The 18,765-nt window shown below is 37.6% G+C and overlaps 1 protein-coding gene across 7 annotated transcripts in view; it reads right to left on the reverse strand.

The window, feature by feature from the left end:
- The window catches only part of smash (smallish), a 201,797-nt gene that overhangs the window by 26,916 nt on the left and 156,116 nt on the right, over nt 1-18,765 (reverse strand). For all 7 annotated transcript variants that reach the window (XM_076365263.1, XM_076365267.1, XM_076365265.1 and 4 more), the window contains one exon: nt 2,382-2,527. In XM_076365263.1, the coding sequence (XP_076221378.1) occupies nt 2,382-2,429 (48 nt within the window). In that variant the 5' untranslated portion in view covers nt 2,430-2,527. The remainder of the gene's footprint in view (nt 1-2,381; nt 2,528-18,765) is intronic.

Consider the following 18,765-nt stretch of genomic DNA (forward strand, 5'->3'; position numbering starts at 1 on the left):
CCAAGAGTTCGATTAACTTTCAGAAATAGAATGGGAAGCAATCGACGCAAACGAAATACGAAAAGAGATGATCTGTTCCTCATTAAACCTTTTATGTCCTAACTTATTATTCTTATTTCTCGCTATTATCCTTGTACGAGATATTTTAAATCCGTAAAATAACATACACCTGTTTTAAGGATAAACATGAATTCCTAATATTAGGATATAAATGCGCATAGTTCTACTTTAAATGAAATTAAAAGGAATTAAAAATAACAATACAAGCATACCCGGCTCACAGAAGCATTTTAACGACAGTGGTACTTTGAAGTAGCTTTAGGACGTAAAGGGCTAACGCCAATAGCTGATCAAAGTATTTGATACAGCAATGTCTGTTAACCGGAAGTGGAATCGCGCTTGTACTACAGCGAGGCTCTCGAATGGCGAGTATCGTCGCGAATTGCTGGCGCGGTAATTAACGACGATTGTCGAGCGAGTCCTCGAAAAATCATATTCCTTTCTTCCTTTCACCCTTTTACGCGTTGCGAATCCGATACAAGAATTACTCTTCACGTTCTTGTAATTTCTCGCATTCGAAATGCGTACGCGCCTCCACGTGCATTTAAATAAATTACTCGTAAACCGTCTCGTAAAATTACTCGTAAATGTCAAACGCCGGTATATAAGAAACTTTACAGTTTTTTTTGTCTACAATAAGAAAAATCAGGTTAATACGGCGAACTTTTTGCATAATAAAATTGTACGAGTAATACGAGAAATGTTACAACGTAGGAACTAATAATAGCGTTTTGATGTGTTTCGCCTGCGAAGTACGGCATCGTAATGTCGAAAATAGCAAGGAGTGTTTTATATGAACTTAATATCGCAAGAGTTTTTCGAGTGGCTCGGAAAAATCGAATGCTAGAAATTAACGATTCATACTTCAATTCAATAAACGTTGGAGCAGGGAACTCTAACACAGAGCGGAACGGTATTGGAAACGTAATCGTCGATTTTGTAAATTGTTATTGGAAGAGCGTATCTCAGAGCAAAAACGAAACAGTTATTTCATATAGCACGTACTAATATACCATTAGTTTTGAGAGAATAAGTGAATTACATATTAATGTGTACTGATTTCTTTGGAATTGGAGTGTATTATAGAGTACAAAATTAAATCGTATATGTCTAGAAATTTGATTCGAATGAAATTACAACAGTAAATTAACTAGCATGAGATATAGATATATAGAATTTTTTAATGGATAAAACTTATATAATGCCGCATAATAAATATGTACAAGTAAAGTATGTTAAGGTACATAAATGTAAAAATAAAAAATATAAGAACATTCCTAACTAAATTCCAACTTAATGAAGAAAAATGAATTTCTTGTTCAAGAATGACGACTTTATACGTTACTAAAGGAACTAAAGTGGACCAAAGGTGAGGTAACTTATAATACCTCTAGAATTACCGCATATCAGACACCGGGTTAAAAATTTCACTTCTCTGATAGACAGGACGAGATAATTCATTTCAGTAAATTCTTGAACGCTTGGAGACGTGTTTGATAGACAAGTTTCTTGATTAATGATTTAAGGTAACCTTTCTTTTTCCTTCCGAGCAGTCGTGTTACTGCAACGTTAGGAAGGAAGCGTTTAATACATTTGAAATCAACGTCATAAAACAAAACTACCTTTAGTAGCTGGGAACGTTAGACAATATTTTGAAAATGACGTTAAAAAATTAATTGAAAAAAAAAGAAAAGATTATATACCACGATGCTCGATACCTCGACGGTTAATCGACGATCGAAAACAGGAAATTATAAGTGCATTTTTTTCATTCGAAGAAATAGGTTACTTGACAGGGCATGGTATGTTCAGTGTTAAAAAGAAAAAGTATTAAGTATTAGTATTTAATAGTAAAGTATTAATATTAATTATTAAAATATTAATATTTAGTATTAGGTCATCCCATAAATAATGGAGTTTTTAATATTTCTTTTATTTTTTTAAATAAAGATAAACAAAACTGTTTTCAATCTAAAACATATTCGCCTTCATTATTTACAACTTGTCTATCTATACATTATAATTATGCAGAACAAATTTTGTGTATCATTATTGTTAAAAATAAAAGAAATATAAAAACCAATTATTTACGGGATGACCCAATACTATTAATATTTAGTATTAGAAATGAATACTCAGTAAATATTAATAGTTATTAGCAAGTATTAATTTTGTACACTAACAGTTAACATGAAGAAAACGGTATTACTTATAGGATGACCTAATACTTCCTTGAACTAGTGTATTTATAACGAAGAACGATGGAAAAAGAGGAACATTTTTTTATCAATAACGACACGTGGTGTCGAAAGGATACTCACCATCCTCTCATTTCGCCGCTCCGTGGCGGCGGTCTGCGAGGCAGGCATCCTTCGTTCCTTCCTCCTTCTCTCTCGTCTTCAGGGAGCTCCTCCTCTTCAGTGTAGCACGACTCCTCGCACGGTCCGGCCCATCCTACGCCTCGTCCCTGGAACACCGAGCAACAGGAAACCTTATTAAACCGACGAACCGACGGGAAATGAACTTCTGTCAGCGGAGGTGTTCCAGATCGCAGAACCGCGTCCAGGCGATTTCATGCGTCGCGTCCGCTGTCGCCGATAATAGGGAGAGACGCTTCTTGTTAGCCTCGAAAAAAGGCTTGCAAAACATCGAATGATTCATTAGTTCGAGATTTCTCCTACCCCCGCTTTTCCTTTTTTTTTTTTTTAATAATTTCACGTTGTCAATGGGTCGTTTTATTCACCGTTTTACGACGCTATATACACCGACAACGAGCGAGCTCGCTTTAACGACAGCTGAACCCTTTTCGAGAACAAGTTATCTACTCGAGTCCCGTGGGACGAGGTGAGAACGCAAGAACGTGGTAAATATTGATACCTTTTTCGAATCGTTCATAGATACCTTTATGAACTATTGATTATTAGGACTGTTAGGATTTCTGGTTCTTTAGTGAAGGCAATAAGTGGAATGTGACTGTTGGCAAGAAAATTATGACGAAAACTATATTCGGTCCGATGTTTCTGTTAGGTTTTTAATAAATAATAAAATTTTTATTAAGTACACGAAACGCAAAAGTAACACTGACCGCAGGACACTGCAAACAAACAAGCTATAATATGAATATAACACAATCTTAATTCTCTTCGAATAACTCCTTTCTTTAGAAAATTACTGAATTCCTTTGACAAATATTCTGCGCCATTGTCTGTTCTTAATCTTTCAATTTGTTGATCAGTTTGTTTTTCCACGGAAACTTTATAATCTTTAAAATTAGATGAATATAGCTACTTCTGTCATCTATAAAATTGACGAAATATTTCGCCGCACCTAAGGAAACTTTATCGAATGGGCCACAAATGTCACTATGAACTAAGCCTAATACTTCCTTTTCTCTCCTATTTGAAGACTTAAACGGTAACTGATGTATCTTACTTTGCATGCAATCTTTACAAACACGGTTCTCCAAATTTATCATGTCCTCTTTTGTACTGATTACCATTTGCTTGTTCTTTAACTTGCGTACATCGTTAAAATTTAAATACCGAAGTTTTTAACGCCATTTAATCAACGTATTACTTTTTGTTTGCATTATGGCACTGCTATGGTTTCCGCTTTCTTTCATAACATACAAACCATTTATGTCTTTAACACACATCACCACCGAACCGTCTTCTCACCTTAGCACAGTCTTTATAAAATGTCACTTTATAACCGTGTTTAACAATTTGCGAGAATGATAATAAATTATTTTTTAAATTGGGCACTAACATTGCTCCCTTTAATTTAATCTCATTTTTCTCTTTGCTTATAATACTCATTTTTTTTATCAATTTGTTCTTTTCCTGTTGATTGAACGCACTGTTCAGTAGCAGTATACACTTTTGTATTATTATTATTAACTGTATTAAACCTTTACGATCGACACATCTTTCTGGTGACAGTATCAACTAGTTGAAGCAAATATATATATTTTCAAAATTAATTTTCTATAGGTGATGTATAATAAATATATGAATATTACAAATTTCGGGGACTTTCCTTTATAGTTAATATTTTTATAATGTTTTCTCATAGACACGGACGTATTATTGTTGCTTGATTTTTCGTCTATATCATCATTTTCTCCTCTTCTTACTTCTTTTTCCATTAATTTTATTTTGAGGGTTTGTAGATCTGGTACTCGAAATATTTCCAATATTCCTCTAAACCTATCCTTTTCTATCAAAAAATCCATTACTTTCCAGATTCTCCTTAATAATGAAATCGAGAAGAATTGAACGTGAACAGTAACAGAAAAATCTCCACTGGACAGCAGGACAAAGAGTGCAATTAAAACTTGAACAACCGTGAACAGGCGAAAGGTTGGAACGGGAGAGAGGATGACCGGGCAGCGAGACAATAGAACTGAAAAGAAGAGGCCGGGCAATAGAGAAAAAAAAGGTTCGGCCAGAAAAGTATATCGTGCAAAGAAACGAGCGCATCGGAGCAGATAACGAGGAAGATCGGGAGAAAGGGTGGAGCCGAGCAAAAAGACAGGAAGCAGCAGTGCCGCCGCTGCGGTGCAGGAAAAAGCGATGGAAAAATCGATGAACCCGGTATCGAATACCGGGATCGTTAACAGCATCGGAGGAATACCGGTGCAAAAAGAATGCGTCGAGTTGTAGCGCCGCAAGAAACCATATCGCAAAGAAAACGTCGGAAAAATAGATGACAAGGGGAAGATAATTAAATTACTTCGCGTTACGTCGCGGAGTATTTAATGTTTTCGACCGTGCCAGACGGCTGAGATAACGCGAGGATAGACGAGGAAAGAAACAGGGAAATGGATGACCGCGGTAAGCGGAACGCTCCAGGGAAAAAGGTATGGGAGAGTCCCGACGACCGAACTGGTTCAGAACCTCGACAGGCGTAAAACCGTATCAAAGGGGTTCCATCGATACGGGAAAATCGAGCAAACTGTTCCGTCCGTCCGGCGTGTATCGAAACGCAGAAAAAAGGCTCCTCCGGCGATCATTAATGAACTGATTAATTCCCGATGTTTCGCAATATGCACCGTCGATAATTACCGGAGACTGTGACAATTAACGGAAGATCGCGTGACAGATTAGTTTCAAATTGGCACGAGAGGAGTGTGTTTCGTGTAATGATCTTTCGTTGATTTCCATAATGTTTTATGTGTGTTTAAGTTGTCGACGATAAGCGATCGATGTACGAGTCGGTAAGAAGATTATAGAGTGGATTCGTTGCGATCAAACGTATCGAAGTTATATTTGTCGATTTTTGTGCAACTTTGCTAGAAAGTTGATCTTGCTAATATATTCAATACGTGCTTTTCGCATCGAAAGTATCAATGACAAATTTTTTTCGCAGCTGTAGTGCGAATGTTGATAGGTAAAGAATGTATGCGTTGAATGTCATTTGCGAGAATTACTTCCTGGGAATATTGCAGCAAAATCGAGGACTGCAACTTCGATGTATCTTGTTTTACTGAATTTAGTATTCCATTAGTCTCTTATCTTTGTTAAACTTTCTCTTGTTAAACTTTCGTAAAAGTCTATGGAAGTAACGTTACCATATTCTGTTATTATGTTTTGCACCTTTGTGGGTAACGGTTCGATATAGAAGCAGTTTCTAATTAAAATAAGAATGATTGGATACTGATAGTTAGACTGCGAATGTTTATGCAAATGCATATTTTTACAGAAAATAGGTAGAAATGTGAAATCTGGACAAAGAAATTTGTCTTATCGCTACACGATTTTAAAATTGTGTTTTTTATTTTACATATTTTGCATATTTCATGTGCTTCACTTATTTTTTAGTAAGAACGTGTGTAGAAACACATTACATATGTCACGTACGTTTCTGACAATCTTGTTTCGTGAAATCGATGCTCACACTCTTTCGAATATTATCTGTTGTTGATTAAGTGATCACTGATCATGTACAACTGCCATATGTATTTAGCTTTCATTAGAAAGAGGACAATATATCCACTTATACGCATCATGTTTACACAAAATAATTTAAATTGTAATTGTTAATTACTACGTTTGAGTAACAAAATTATTATAGCATATTTCTAGTAAATGTTGACATACTCTTAATGCATATTCACTTGCATACTTTGACATACTTTAGTGACATAAACATCCGCAGTCTACTGATAATAATTTATAACTGAAGATTCCGTTGTCTTCAATACTAATTGTTAACCCCAATTTAACAAACATAAATATTACTCAACTCTTTTGAATCCAAATAAGATATTATCATTTATTATCAATTGCTTTATTTTAAATTAAACATATGCATAGGATGAACTTAGAATTTTTCTCTTTCTTCAATAAATTGTTAATGACAAGAGGGTTGTTTGGATCATAGTTGAGAAAGAAGCCATAGGGCAAAGGGTTGATAAAAAGTTTGCTACTTGTCGCGGTAATCGTACGAGAAATTTGCTAGGGGCGCGTCCAAAAATTCTCATACAGACATATTTCTTCCGGTCCGCGTTTCTAAACCCTCGCATATCGTTCGATGAGCAAATATTATTGCAAGAAAGTCGTGTTTGCGTAGCGCATCCGTTGCGAAAGTTCTATTTCAAGAAGCGCCGTTTTCGCGATCAGCTGAAAGCTTTTCAAGGCTGTTGATCTTGGACTGCCAGCGAAAAAGTTGGGTCGCTGGGATTCCTCTGGCACGCGAGAAATTAAAAATAATCGAAAAGGAAATCTATTGCCTGTGCACGCCGATTATTCATTTTATCTACAAATAAACGCGAACTTCTATTTTAAGAAAGAAAAATGTGTACCTTCTCCCTTTCGTAATGTTTGTAGTACTATATTTATGAGTGTACAGATTTTGTGCAAGCTGCATTCATTTTCTAAGATGTTCAACTGTTTTCTAAAATATATTTTTTAACCAGTTTATTGCGTTCGATGAGTAGTCACGTCATCTTAAAAGTCAAGATGATAGTAATTCTTTCAACGATGAATTATTTATTTGTTCAGATAAATGTGTAATTTTTCTGCGTTTTGCTTAAATTTTTCGGTAGAATATATTATAGGTGCATTTGACCTGCGTTTGACGAGTATGCATTTCATTGTTTGATTTTATTGCGTGCACAACCAAAGACTTTTGAAACTAAATTCCACAGTTAACAGGTTAATTAATCGTAGACATTGTATTTCGTACATAAAATTACTTTATATAAAGATTAATAAGATTAATTAAGATCTTTATGTCTGGAAGATAAGAAACTCGATCATACAAGTTAATTGATAATAAAATGAGTATAACTAATATTTATCGAATAATAAATTGATGGAGTTACATCGAATAATATTAACAGTTTATTATATAAAATGAAGCAATAACCAACAAAGAAAAACGTTGTCGATTCGTTATGGCAAACCAAGCCTGCGGGAAAATTGCAATAATGATTGATCAATGCCTGGTAGCTAGGAAATTAAGGAAATACTGCTACGAAGGATAGCATGGATAATCGATAATGGTCGCCAGCCTCTATCTCTCTAATCGTTGAGAACGAGAATATGCAAAATCATGTGCAACCGTATGCGGACTTCTATATTCATGTAGAGGAGTGGTCATTATGAGGGCCGTATGTCGTGGGAACGAAAAAGTGCTACCGCACCCTTAATTGTTTCATTCCTTTAAAAATCGTAATAAGGTTTCCTGAATAAATCTGTCAGTTTTCTAAAAAAATTGCAATTTTATTGTACCTCGGTTGTACATTTCAATTTACGTATATTGAATTCCTTTCCTACAAATAACATTTATATTTTCACGGAAAAATTATGAAAACTATTTTCTCCCTCAGTCTCTTCCCTTTTCCATTATACACGAAATAATTTTCTAATTTGTACATACTATACGCTTGGAATTTATAATTGGATAATCTTAATCTTGTAAATGCGTAATTCTAAAATTGTGGTATAACATTCATTCGCATTTGTATAAATTGAAATCATTTCGACATATGCATCGGAAACTAAGTCGTAAACAAATCACGATGAAATTTCAATATATAATGTGACGGACATCAAAAAGATAAATCAAAAACTTAAGTCGATACACACGTAACACGTTCGTCGTCCCGGTGATTTTAATGCGTGGTAAATAACATCACGCCAATCAAACTGATTTAACTTCCACCTTTAATTTCCTAACAAATAATTTTTCTAAGGTATACAGCTTAAAATTCAATTAACACCAAAACTACCGGACGAGTCAAATTGACCCACTTCAGAATTCTCATTTTGCGAAAGATTTTAAATTAAATTTGTGAATCTGTCCAGGTAAAAAACTAGGAAACTCTTGGAATCTCAAGTAACCTATTCTTTTAATTTCTATAAAAAAATTGAAAATAAATCACTCTAACTGCTAGGTGGTTTTAATATTAATCATTTTTCAGATTCTATTTCAAGTAAGCTAAACAGTGTAATTTTTGTATTGAAAACCGTACAAGGGGATATTATGAAAGATCATCGAATTGAAAGAAAGGAAGCACGCTCGAATAAGCGGCGAGCGTAAGTGGCAGGAAAATGGCGTTGCTTGTATTCACAAACTGATTTGCGATTGCGTTTCTCCTATTTCGATTCCGAGGAATTTATCCCCCATCCAGCCAGGATTTACAGCCATCGCATCAGTCGAATAAATGTGCAACTCCATCGTCAGACGATTTGTTCTTCACGACTCAATGCATCCAATTCGTTGAATGCACGGATGGCTCTTCCGCCACCCGTAAAAATTTCTCGGCATCGCGTGGCTACTGTACCATAAAACTCAACGTTAAACGTTACATAAAATACATCCCTTTGTGCGCTGCGACGAAAACGAGACGGCTTTAAAGCGGCCGGATGACAATGACCGGCCGGACAATCGCGAGCCCGATCATTCTCGTTAGAAATTATTATGCTGAGACGTAAAAACACGCGTTAGACGATTATTATGAATTGTTTGAAACAAGAAAATCGTATGGCACCATTAATTTTTATAGAAGGTAGGTTACGACTGATAAAATTTGAGTTTGTCAGATTCTCACAATTATGGTCATTATATTATTATTCCGTATATCTTTTATATTTTAGTGGAATTTTGCAATGCCACAGCAACAAATCAAGATAAAAATTTGAGATTTCATTACAAATCATTCGCGAGTTAATTCGCAGCGTGATCAACTCCATAATGAAAACAGCAGAAATTATATGAATAAGTAGTAATTAAACTCTTCGACACTAAATTTAAAAGAATAATAAAAGCAATTTCCTTTCTTAACATTATACTGAAAAACAGCTACATATTACATACATAATATACAATAATTAAATCTCCTCTTATTGATTAATACATTCGCTTTTCATTATGTCATAATTACTTTCATTTACACACGTAAAATGAGAAAATTCAATTTGCAAAACGAATGTACGAAACAAGTGTATAAAAGAAAAATGTTACAGAATGTTGCAAAACTGAAGACTGGTCTTCCATTATACCGAGATTTCCGAGTGAAGGAGAAACACGGTTCACACCGATAATCACATTTGGGGAGTGGGTAAAGGAAGCCATGGAATCGGCGACAACTCTAACCGTGATGCCGACACGCTCTGTATCCTCCGTCTGATGATACTGAATCGAAGAGCGCAATGCGGCCGGGCAAGAATGTTGGCGGAAATCAGGATATCGATACGGGCACGCACACACACACCTCGATACAGATCGCGCGCCGTCTGTGTATACCTTGATATCCTCGTAAATCTAAACCACATTCAAAGATTTTATCGATCCCGATGCCACGTCGCGTGTAATCGTCGTGGTTCATCTCGCGTCTGCGCCCGTTCAATAGTGTTAATTGGCTCTGGGTACTTTTCGATGGATTGAACTTCCCTAAATTTATATTTCCTGTTGTGTGCTGCGGCTCGATTTCCATCGATCCAAGAATTTCGTACTGCACAGGTTCTGCTAGATCCCGAGCACTGATCGCCACGGTGATCCTCCACGCGAATAGGGAAACCGTAAAAACGCTGCGCGGCGAGTTTCCTGAAGCTTCTGCGATTAATGCTTGAAACTGATGAGTTTACGGGACGCTGAAATGCGGTTCGTGTAATGGAAGATACGTTAATTTGTTCGGTTGGATACGTTACGCGTTGGGTATGTTCTTACGTGTGCGTTTTCGTTTGCGAGTAGTAGTAAACTCGAAAAGATGATTAGATTGAACTGATTGGATGTTTGCTGAGAGTTAAAGCAGATTTAGTGGATTCGTGACATTAATTAGCTTTAATCGTGTTCTTGTTTGTTAATGGCTATAATGTAGTTTGTATGACTGTATATATTCATAATAAATGTTTTGCGTCAAAATTTTATAGTAAATATTATATTAAACATTACACGTAAATTTATTTACTTAATACAAATTTTCCTACCTACGAAACAATTATAATATTAAATGCAGCTTCTGTCAATGTTTGGACACATTTTTAATCAGTAAGTATGTAATCTGCTCTAATTTTTAAACAACCATAAAGATATTTACGACGACGATTGATTAACGATAATAACAAAAAGAAGAAGAAGAATACAATACAAATGACCTTGGAATGACTTGCCACAAGACCTTGAAGATCCTCTTTCATTAAAATCAGAGGCATAATCTCGAAACGGCATAACCCCTCTTACTCATTCTTCCTTAATCCCTGCCTCACAATATCGGACCCAGACCCGTGGCACGGACTCTGCACTGAACTCAATAAATACGAACGCAATTCGTTTCACTCTTATTTCGATCACAGAAAAATATTGTATCCCGTTTACGAGTATTTAACCTTGACAGCAAATTCACTTCTGGAACGTACAATATCTTCTTCGGCTGGTTAATTATCAACAATAAAATCAAACGCTCCAGTGTCACTAAATAAGAATAAAATCGTACATGTATTAAGAGGCAGATTATAATTGAGACACCCTGTATAACTGTAAAACGGTCTCGCGTATCGCAGTCGATTTCCGCAGTTGGGTCGAGTCGAGCAATGCGATCGATCGACCGTTCGATTGGGAATAAAACAGCCGAGGTTGCACAATTTCGTATAATCTATAGGAGGGTGCAATTACGATTCGGTGGGCAGCGAGGCGAACGCGTCGTGACTTGGCGTTCCCGGTTCGTAAAAGCCGAGGCACGTTTATTTCTTCTGGCAGTACTGATCTGCATGTCAAAGAGGGGAAGGCCTGTGCAGTCGCAGCATATTGACACAAGGGGCCTCAAGGAGGTCCAAGGCCGGTTTTACTTGCCTCGAAGGGATTCCTGAGGAGTGACTCGTCGGAGAGAACACGTTCTTCCGCGAGCGTAGACCCGGAATGTCAGGTACAAACGTGATCGTAAACGAGTCACGGAAAAGCGCTACGCGGCGGGCCTCGTCTAACTGTCGCCGTTCTTGCGACATTTTCGCGCATCCGCGACCTGATCGTGGCCGGGCCCCTGGCCATCGGGTCACGGCAACTGTATATCTATCTAGGGGCCTGTAAAAGTGACGTCCGACGAACATTTCGCTGTTTTGCGACCAGCTAAACATTATGTGAGTCGCTCAGAAACTAATGCGGTTCAGTCCATTTTTTGATATTTTCGGATTATTGTAAATTTTAATGGAATAAATAATATTCTTTTTAGTTATTAAAGAATATACTCGTTTCTTCGTTTTTCCTAGATCGGGAAGCTCTTCCTTTTATAATTTCTGAATATATTGTATAATAATTTCAGAAGGCGAAACATTAATTTTCTCAATTTTTGTTTTCGACTCATGTGTCTCGCAGAAGAACGCTAGTGAGACGGTATAGGGGCAAGAGCTTTTTGACTGGGTGTTTTCTATTTATAGTTTTGTTATACATTTGATTTACTGCGTATAACCGTATTGACGAATAGTATATCAGTATCGAATCTGAGATGAAAATGGATGAAGACTGACCGATTAAATCTGCATTCTTTTTGCTAACGTTCTTGTCTGATGCGTATAATACTTCGGCCATTTGCCTCTTTATCTCGAGGATACTCGGAATTTCTTTTTGTATTTATAGTCATTAACCCCTTAACCTACGATTTATTTTATAACTACGCCATTAAAAATTACTTTGTCATTAATCATTTACTAGAAACAAAAAAGAACTTCACATTTCTCTATATCCACGTTTACTATAAGGTATAATAGTTGATAATAGAAATATAATATTTAATTTGGACTCAAGAGAATTGAGTTTTATTTATGTTTGTTAATATCAATTTGAGATCCTCCTCACTCGTCTAACACGATATTGTGTGCCAAGGTGTTAACACGAGTTAATCTAAGATAACAATTTTCATGTTTGTGATGGGTTAATTTCTTCCGTTTTATGGTTGATTTGATCTTTCTTGTGAATATATACTTCGTAGTATATTCAGATACTAAGGACGAATAAAATGCAAAATTTGCATTCATATATTGAAGTAAATCAATACAAGAATCGAAGAATTTCTGAAAAGCAAAAGGATAAAGGGCCCGCTATCGACTGCCCTGTGCATGAGGTACCAAAATGGATGCCTTACTCAATCGGCGCGGCGTGTTAGAGTAGATTGCAGTGCGGCAGCATCGCGTGCATTGAACCGTAATTTAAAGCGTCGCGGCCGCGTAGTACTCGCGGATCGGTATAACTCGTGCTAAGTCGACGCGGTGGCTTTCATGTTTAGGAGTGAGTTAAGATTTCTGCTCTCTACCCTTTTATCTTCTTAACACCGGCACCTTCTAGCCCGTGGCAATCGCGAATGGCCATTAATTTCGAAACGTTAACGCAAATCTACGTAATCTTCTTAGCAGCGATACGCGCAGGGTTGCTGGAAACAGCATTAACACCTTCTCGACCGCTAACGAATCCATTGAAATCGCGCTCGCGACCCCGAACCCTTTAATTCTTCCAATTTTTACGTGGAACCATGATTTCCATGCTTCTTCTCTTCGTATTAACAAATTCCGAGCCACCGGAAGTTTCGATTATATCTTGCTTATAAAGTACACTGATTTTTTAATAAATATGAAGTTACATTCAAATTTTTTGTGACTTTTATATATATTTTCATATTATTTCTTTACGTTTTCGCTGTTTCGCGACGTGTACCGCTGTTCTTTAACACGTGTCTCAACAAAAAATGTTCCTTTGCAAACAATGCGTTTGAACCAGAAATAGTACACGTGGCACGGAACGCACGCGCGCGTGTGTCTGTGTGACAGCGAATTCGGCATTACTGTGTAAAGAATATATATTATCTTCCACACTTCTCCTCAAAACAAAATGCAAATGCATAAAATTCTACTACTTTGAGAAATCTAAAAGAATTAATCGATTTGGTAAGAGAGTCATTCATTTCTTTCTCAACTCTGACAGATACGACTATTTTGCCACTAATAATTTATTAGAAAAAAGAGACGAATTGTAATCATAGGGCAAGGGCTTAAGAAGTAAAGCCACAAGGCTTTTTGGCCAACCTAATATACTGGATAGGCAAATAAATTTCCAACTGTTGTCCGCCAAGATCAATCACTTCTGATCGTCCAACACGACCTTCTGGCGTCGCAACGAAATCTCGGCCGTGGCACCAAGGCTACGGGAGAGGATCGAGGAGAAACCCCGGCGGTTCCTCGGACGATATCATTTCACGAGGCTAGATCGACGAGTCGCGCGGCGCTGCGCGGTTCCGTTCGATCGCGTTTCCACGCGGAGCGAAACGAAATCCGGCGGCTACGATTTCAACGGGCAATCCATGCATGAATAATATTGGTTAATGGACGTGGAAGGTAATGCCGGACGATGGACGGTAATCAGGTTAGTCGTTCGAATTCCAGCAGTACACGCTTGTTATTAAATACGAATATGGTTTCCCCGGAGATCGGGATCAAGGTGATTCTTATCCTTTTTAAAATCTAACGAGTTCACGGGTAGATCAATAGGAGCAAGCCAACCTCCCATCGCAGATTCTTTACGAACCGGCCACTTTTTTTCGCGATGTTACATAATTACATTAATGTGATTAGGACCAGCACAAAAAAAGGAGAGCCTGTTATTATTGGATTGTGGATTTTCTGCATTCCGTGAAACCGGCGAGCGAGCAAGACACTGATGGAACAGAAAGTATAACCCAAGCTAATAACCAGACTGCGGATATATTTATGTGCTTATCGCGAGTCCAACGTTGTAAAATCTAAACGAATGTGCATATTAATATAAATCAATCAGCTGTTTATTTTGTTCTCGTAGTCAGCGAAGGAAACGTTCAACTTTTAGAAAATAACCGATGAAAATCGGGAATTTTCATGGAGATTCGTGTGGCGTGCTAACAAGGTGTCTACTTTAATTTTGCGATAACGCAGTCAGTTTTAATCTAGGTTTTCTTGGAACGGAAATGCGAAAATTAGTATACTTTTCTGGAATTCAGTTATTTCGTAACTGTTAAATATGTTGCAACGGAGTCTGTTTAAAAAAATAATCCTTCTGCTCGGTCTGCAGATCGGTGCTGGCGCAATTAGTGTGATTAGATTTCTAACGGTTCGTACACGGAAAACATTACGCGCTCATTAACGAATAAATGTAACTTCTCGCGAAATAACGAAGCGTGCGTGTTGAGATACAGTCATTGCACGCGATAAATGAAAGAAATGTAAAAACAATCGGGAGGATGTTACGTGTCTAATAGCTGAAACGAATAATTTTGCGATTTTTTTGCGTGACCGGGTAACGTTACACGGATTTTTCTAATGTACGTAGACGGAAGCGCCATTCCGACTTCCCGACATCGTTAAAATTGTAATTTGTAAGGGACAATAAAATGTATGGTTATTAGTCATATAGTTTTTGTTCTCCGATGATCGGGAACGCTTTACTCCCACAAGCTTGAACAGAATGTTTAGGATCTTTAATTAAGAAAATTGATTAATGACACGGAGAATTTTATACATTTAGTGTAAAGACGATTTTTTACAGTTATTTTTTGTACAGTTTAATCAATTGATCTTAGAAAAATTGATATTCGTTCATTTAGATTTTGGAAATTAGAAGCTTACAGACAATCTGTTAAAATATACGTTTGCATTATTGCAATCAATCAAAATCGATGTAAACATTTACGAAATAATGTTTATGGAATTCAATGCGCGTTAAATTGATGCGTTTCGTAAACTTAGTGTTAATAAAATCTGCCATTTACAAAGAAAATTCTAATTTTCGATAATTAATTTATGAAAGATTATAAATGAAGTTTATTATATAAATTACGAAGTTAAGAGCAAACTATACTCTTGTACTATTCAAAACCATGACAAAGATTTCATTTAATTTATTGATCCGTTTGTACTTAGAATTATCTGTTTCAATTGTCTCGATTTTATTGCTGACTGTGAGACGTTTTTCTGTAATTAAAAAAGAAACAGTTAGGTTGCTGACTGAAATAAAGGAAACGTATAAGGTCATGCACATACTGGTGAGCTGGCCAGTTGTTTGGTACGATATGGCCAGTGCAAAATAGCCTTTAATTCGCGAAATTGCGCTAAAGTAACAGTATTTCGCGCGGAGTAACGTAATCCGCTCGTTGTTTTAACGGTAGTCGAGTTATCGTTCCGCCGTCTTTCAATCTCAAGGTTCGGTATCGTTCCGTGTTCCTTATCGCGAGGATCTCGATCCTGTACCCAGCTATCCGTTTAATTCCTGTGGGAACCCTTTTACATTATGAATTCATCATCATCCCTCCCCAACGAGATCACTCCGGCCGATAAGCGATTATAAATGCGGCACGAAAATCTCACTCGCGCTAGTAGAATTCAATCGGACCGGATTGAAACATTACGGCGGTTTTGCCTCAGGAAATTGACGATCGGGGAAACTTCCTGCGCGGGAGAAAACGCGGAGTGGGACGGAGATAGAAGCAAGAGGAGTAATTTCAGTCTCAACTGAAGCGTTGCGGCTGCGGGACGCGGTAAATGCGACGGTGCCTTCTTTTCTCGGGAAGAGTATTCAAGAAATTGAAAGAAAAGGTTGCGAAACCTTATAGAAATTTGAAAATAATGTTAATTAACACCAGAACTACCGAGCATTTAGTACGATTAGTTATGTAATCCCTATAAAAATTGAAACAATAGATTATTTTCATTTTTTTCAGACATTTATTATAGTTTTCAAATGAAACTATTTATTTTCCAGATCACTTCGAATATTGCTTTTAGATATCAATATTTGCGAAGCAATAAAACAGAAACCAGTCATTCTGACTAGTAGTTTAAGTGACGATACTGTTCTGTATGAAATTGTTTCGACAGTATTTGTTGTATGATTTGAAATATATTTTTAATTTAATATATCGTATAACACAATTTTATTGGTATATAAAATATATTGGAAGAAAATAATGTTTCTTTCCTTTCTTCTGTATTTCCTTGTTTCAGAAGATACTTTTTTAATAAAAACTGTTTTTACTTATTTGTGTTACTTATTCTGTGACGAAACAACGTAGGAAGAAAATCAAACTCTTGTTAATATTAATGGAAGGTGCTCACCTGAAAAATAAAACATTCTAAATGTTCTATTGGTTGAAAAGAAGAAAATATTTGTGGAATCGTTTAATTCAATTCAGGATTCCACTATATCTATGTAAATACTCCAATTATTATGAAGGATATTATTAAAAAATTTCGAAGGTACCAGCGCAATGCGAAATAAATAATTCAGGTCATAAGGAATTAGTAATATACAGAACGCTTCAAGAAAAAATTCTGTGTGCTCCTTTATCTCTATTAATATTTATATCTCATAACAGTTCATCTCAGTACCCATTAACCTCCATCCGTCATGTAATTACGTGTGGAACAATTCGGAAACGCCCGAAATAGAGTTAGCGGCAAAAAGTAAAAATGATCATTCGGGACACAAAGGGTTAACAAACCTTTCGATCGATAAAATCAATCGGTGATAATTGAACAACGGTAAAAAACGTACCGAAGGTGCATTCTTTGGTCTGAGTGATTGATGAGCCATCTTTACGTCGGTATGGTGCCCTCAAAAATCAGGCTTGTCCAGATAAAGCACATTGTAGCAGGGATCGTTGACGCCTCGCGTGGAATTCATGATCGTTTCGAAAGGGGAGCCCGCCGCAACAAAGACTCCTCCGTGGGTAGCAATTAAGGTTCATCGAACGGGCGACGTACAGAGAAGGCGGCGAGGGTGTAATAAAAACGCAGGAATGAAGATAAAGGAATTTCTGGCGATTGGGTCGTGACCCTGTGGGGCCCCACGATGAACCCTCGATATACGGGCCGCGCGCCGCCATATTGCACACGTACCGTGCATTAAGATACGCCGCGAATCGAGAGGAACGCCGCGAAAGGGGAAGCGAGAGAAGCATCGTGGATTCGTAGGCAATGCGGAGGGACAAAAGGAACGAGCGAGGAGGTTCTGTTCGCCACTTCCCTCTTTTTTCGTCTTTTTCCTTTGTCTATCGTGCCTATCCTAACATCGCAACGCGCGGCCTTCCCCGCGTCAACAGTTGATTTAACGTTTCCAGAACTCCTTCTACGAAGAGTCCCTTACTTTTGTTCGGAGTTAATATGGTTCATTGTTTGCGGAGGCTACCGTGCCAGGAGATAAACCGAGATGAACACGTGTTTTGTCGAATGGAAAAATTGGCTAATTATAGTTTGGTATGTTTGTAACCAAGAAATTAACACGTTAAGAGCCATGCCAGTCACTGATGACCGACGCTTCTGAATGACTTGAGAACAATCCTAACATGCAAGATCACTGATGTCGAATGAAAGTGTTTAATAACGTAATTAAGCTAATAATAGTGTACTACAAGGATAGTGAAAAACAGTCACGATTTTCGTGGCGCTTAACGTGTTAAGTCTTTGATTTATAATATTGAGCTGAGTTGACGGTAAAGACCTAGCCAGGAGTAAAAGAATAGGCTATAACAGGGGAAAAAATAGAACGGAACAGTATAAATAAAGAAAGCTGTAAATAATCGTAAATGTATTAATAAAACAGAGTTCGCACGCATGTGACTGTTGAACTTTAGTGCGAAGCTAAAATTAAGCGCGCCCGTGCGTGCCAGTAACCTTGCAGCGATTAATCATAAAGGAAACTATAAAAGCGGCGATTAAATCGAGGAAGAAAAGATCCATAACTAAAAAACGAAACGACTCGTTCCCGTGTCACCTATACGCCTGCCAACTGAACTAGAAAAAAGGCACGCCGCGCCGCGATGCAATGAAGCCAACACGAACGGGGTCAGCCGTCGACAAGAAACCGTCAGGATGAATTTCCCCAATCTCGGGATTCTTTCTTCGACCCGACCGCGTCGTCGTCCGAATTGCCTCCATAATGAAGGAGAGAAATCGCTTCGGAGATCATTTGTCGCGTCGATGGGCAAAGAGACGACGGCGTCTCTTGTACGCGCTCGCGCGCGGAGCAGCGGCGGCGGCGACGGAGACCGCGACGTGGAAAAATCGGAAGAAGGGTTCGCAGACGGTCGAAGACGAGGTCGCAGACGGCGCTCGGCCGTCTCTGAAAATATCGAGGCAATTTCAGCTGGGGCTACGCGGTCTGAAAAAGCGTGCGAATCGTACGATAAATCCGCCGATTCGCCAAAACAGCCTCGTATCTCCCATGTCTTATGAGCGGGCTCTAACG

Source organism: Nomia melanderi, chromosome 2 (assembly GCF_051020985.1).
Source record: "Nomia melanderi isolate GNS246 chromosome 2, iyNomMela1, whole genome shotgun sequence".
In the NCBI taxonomy this organism is placed as follows: Eukaryota; Metazoa; Arthropoda; class Insecta; order Hymenoptera; family Halictidae; genus Nomia; species Nomia melanderi.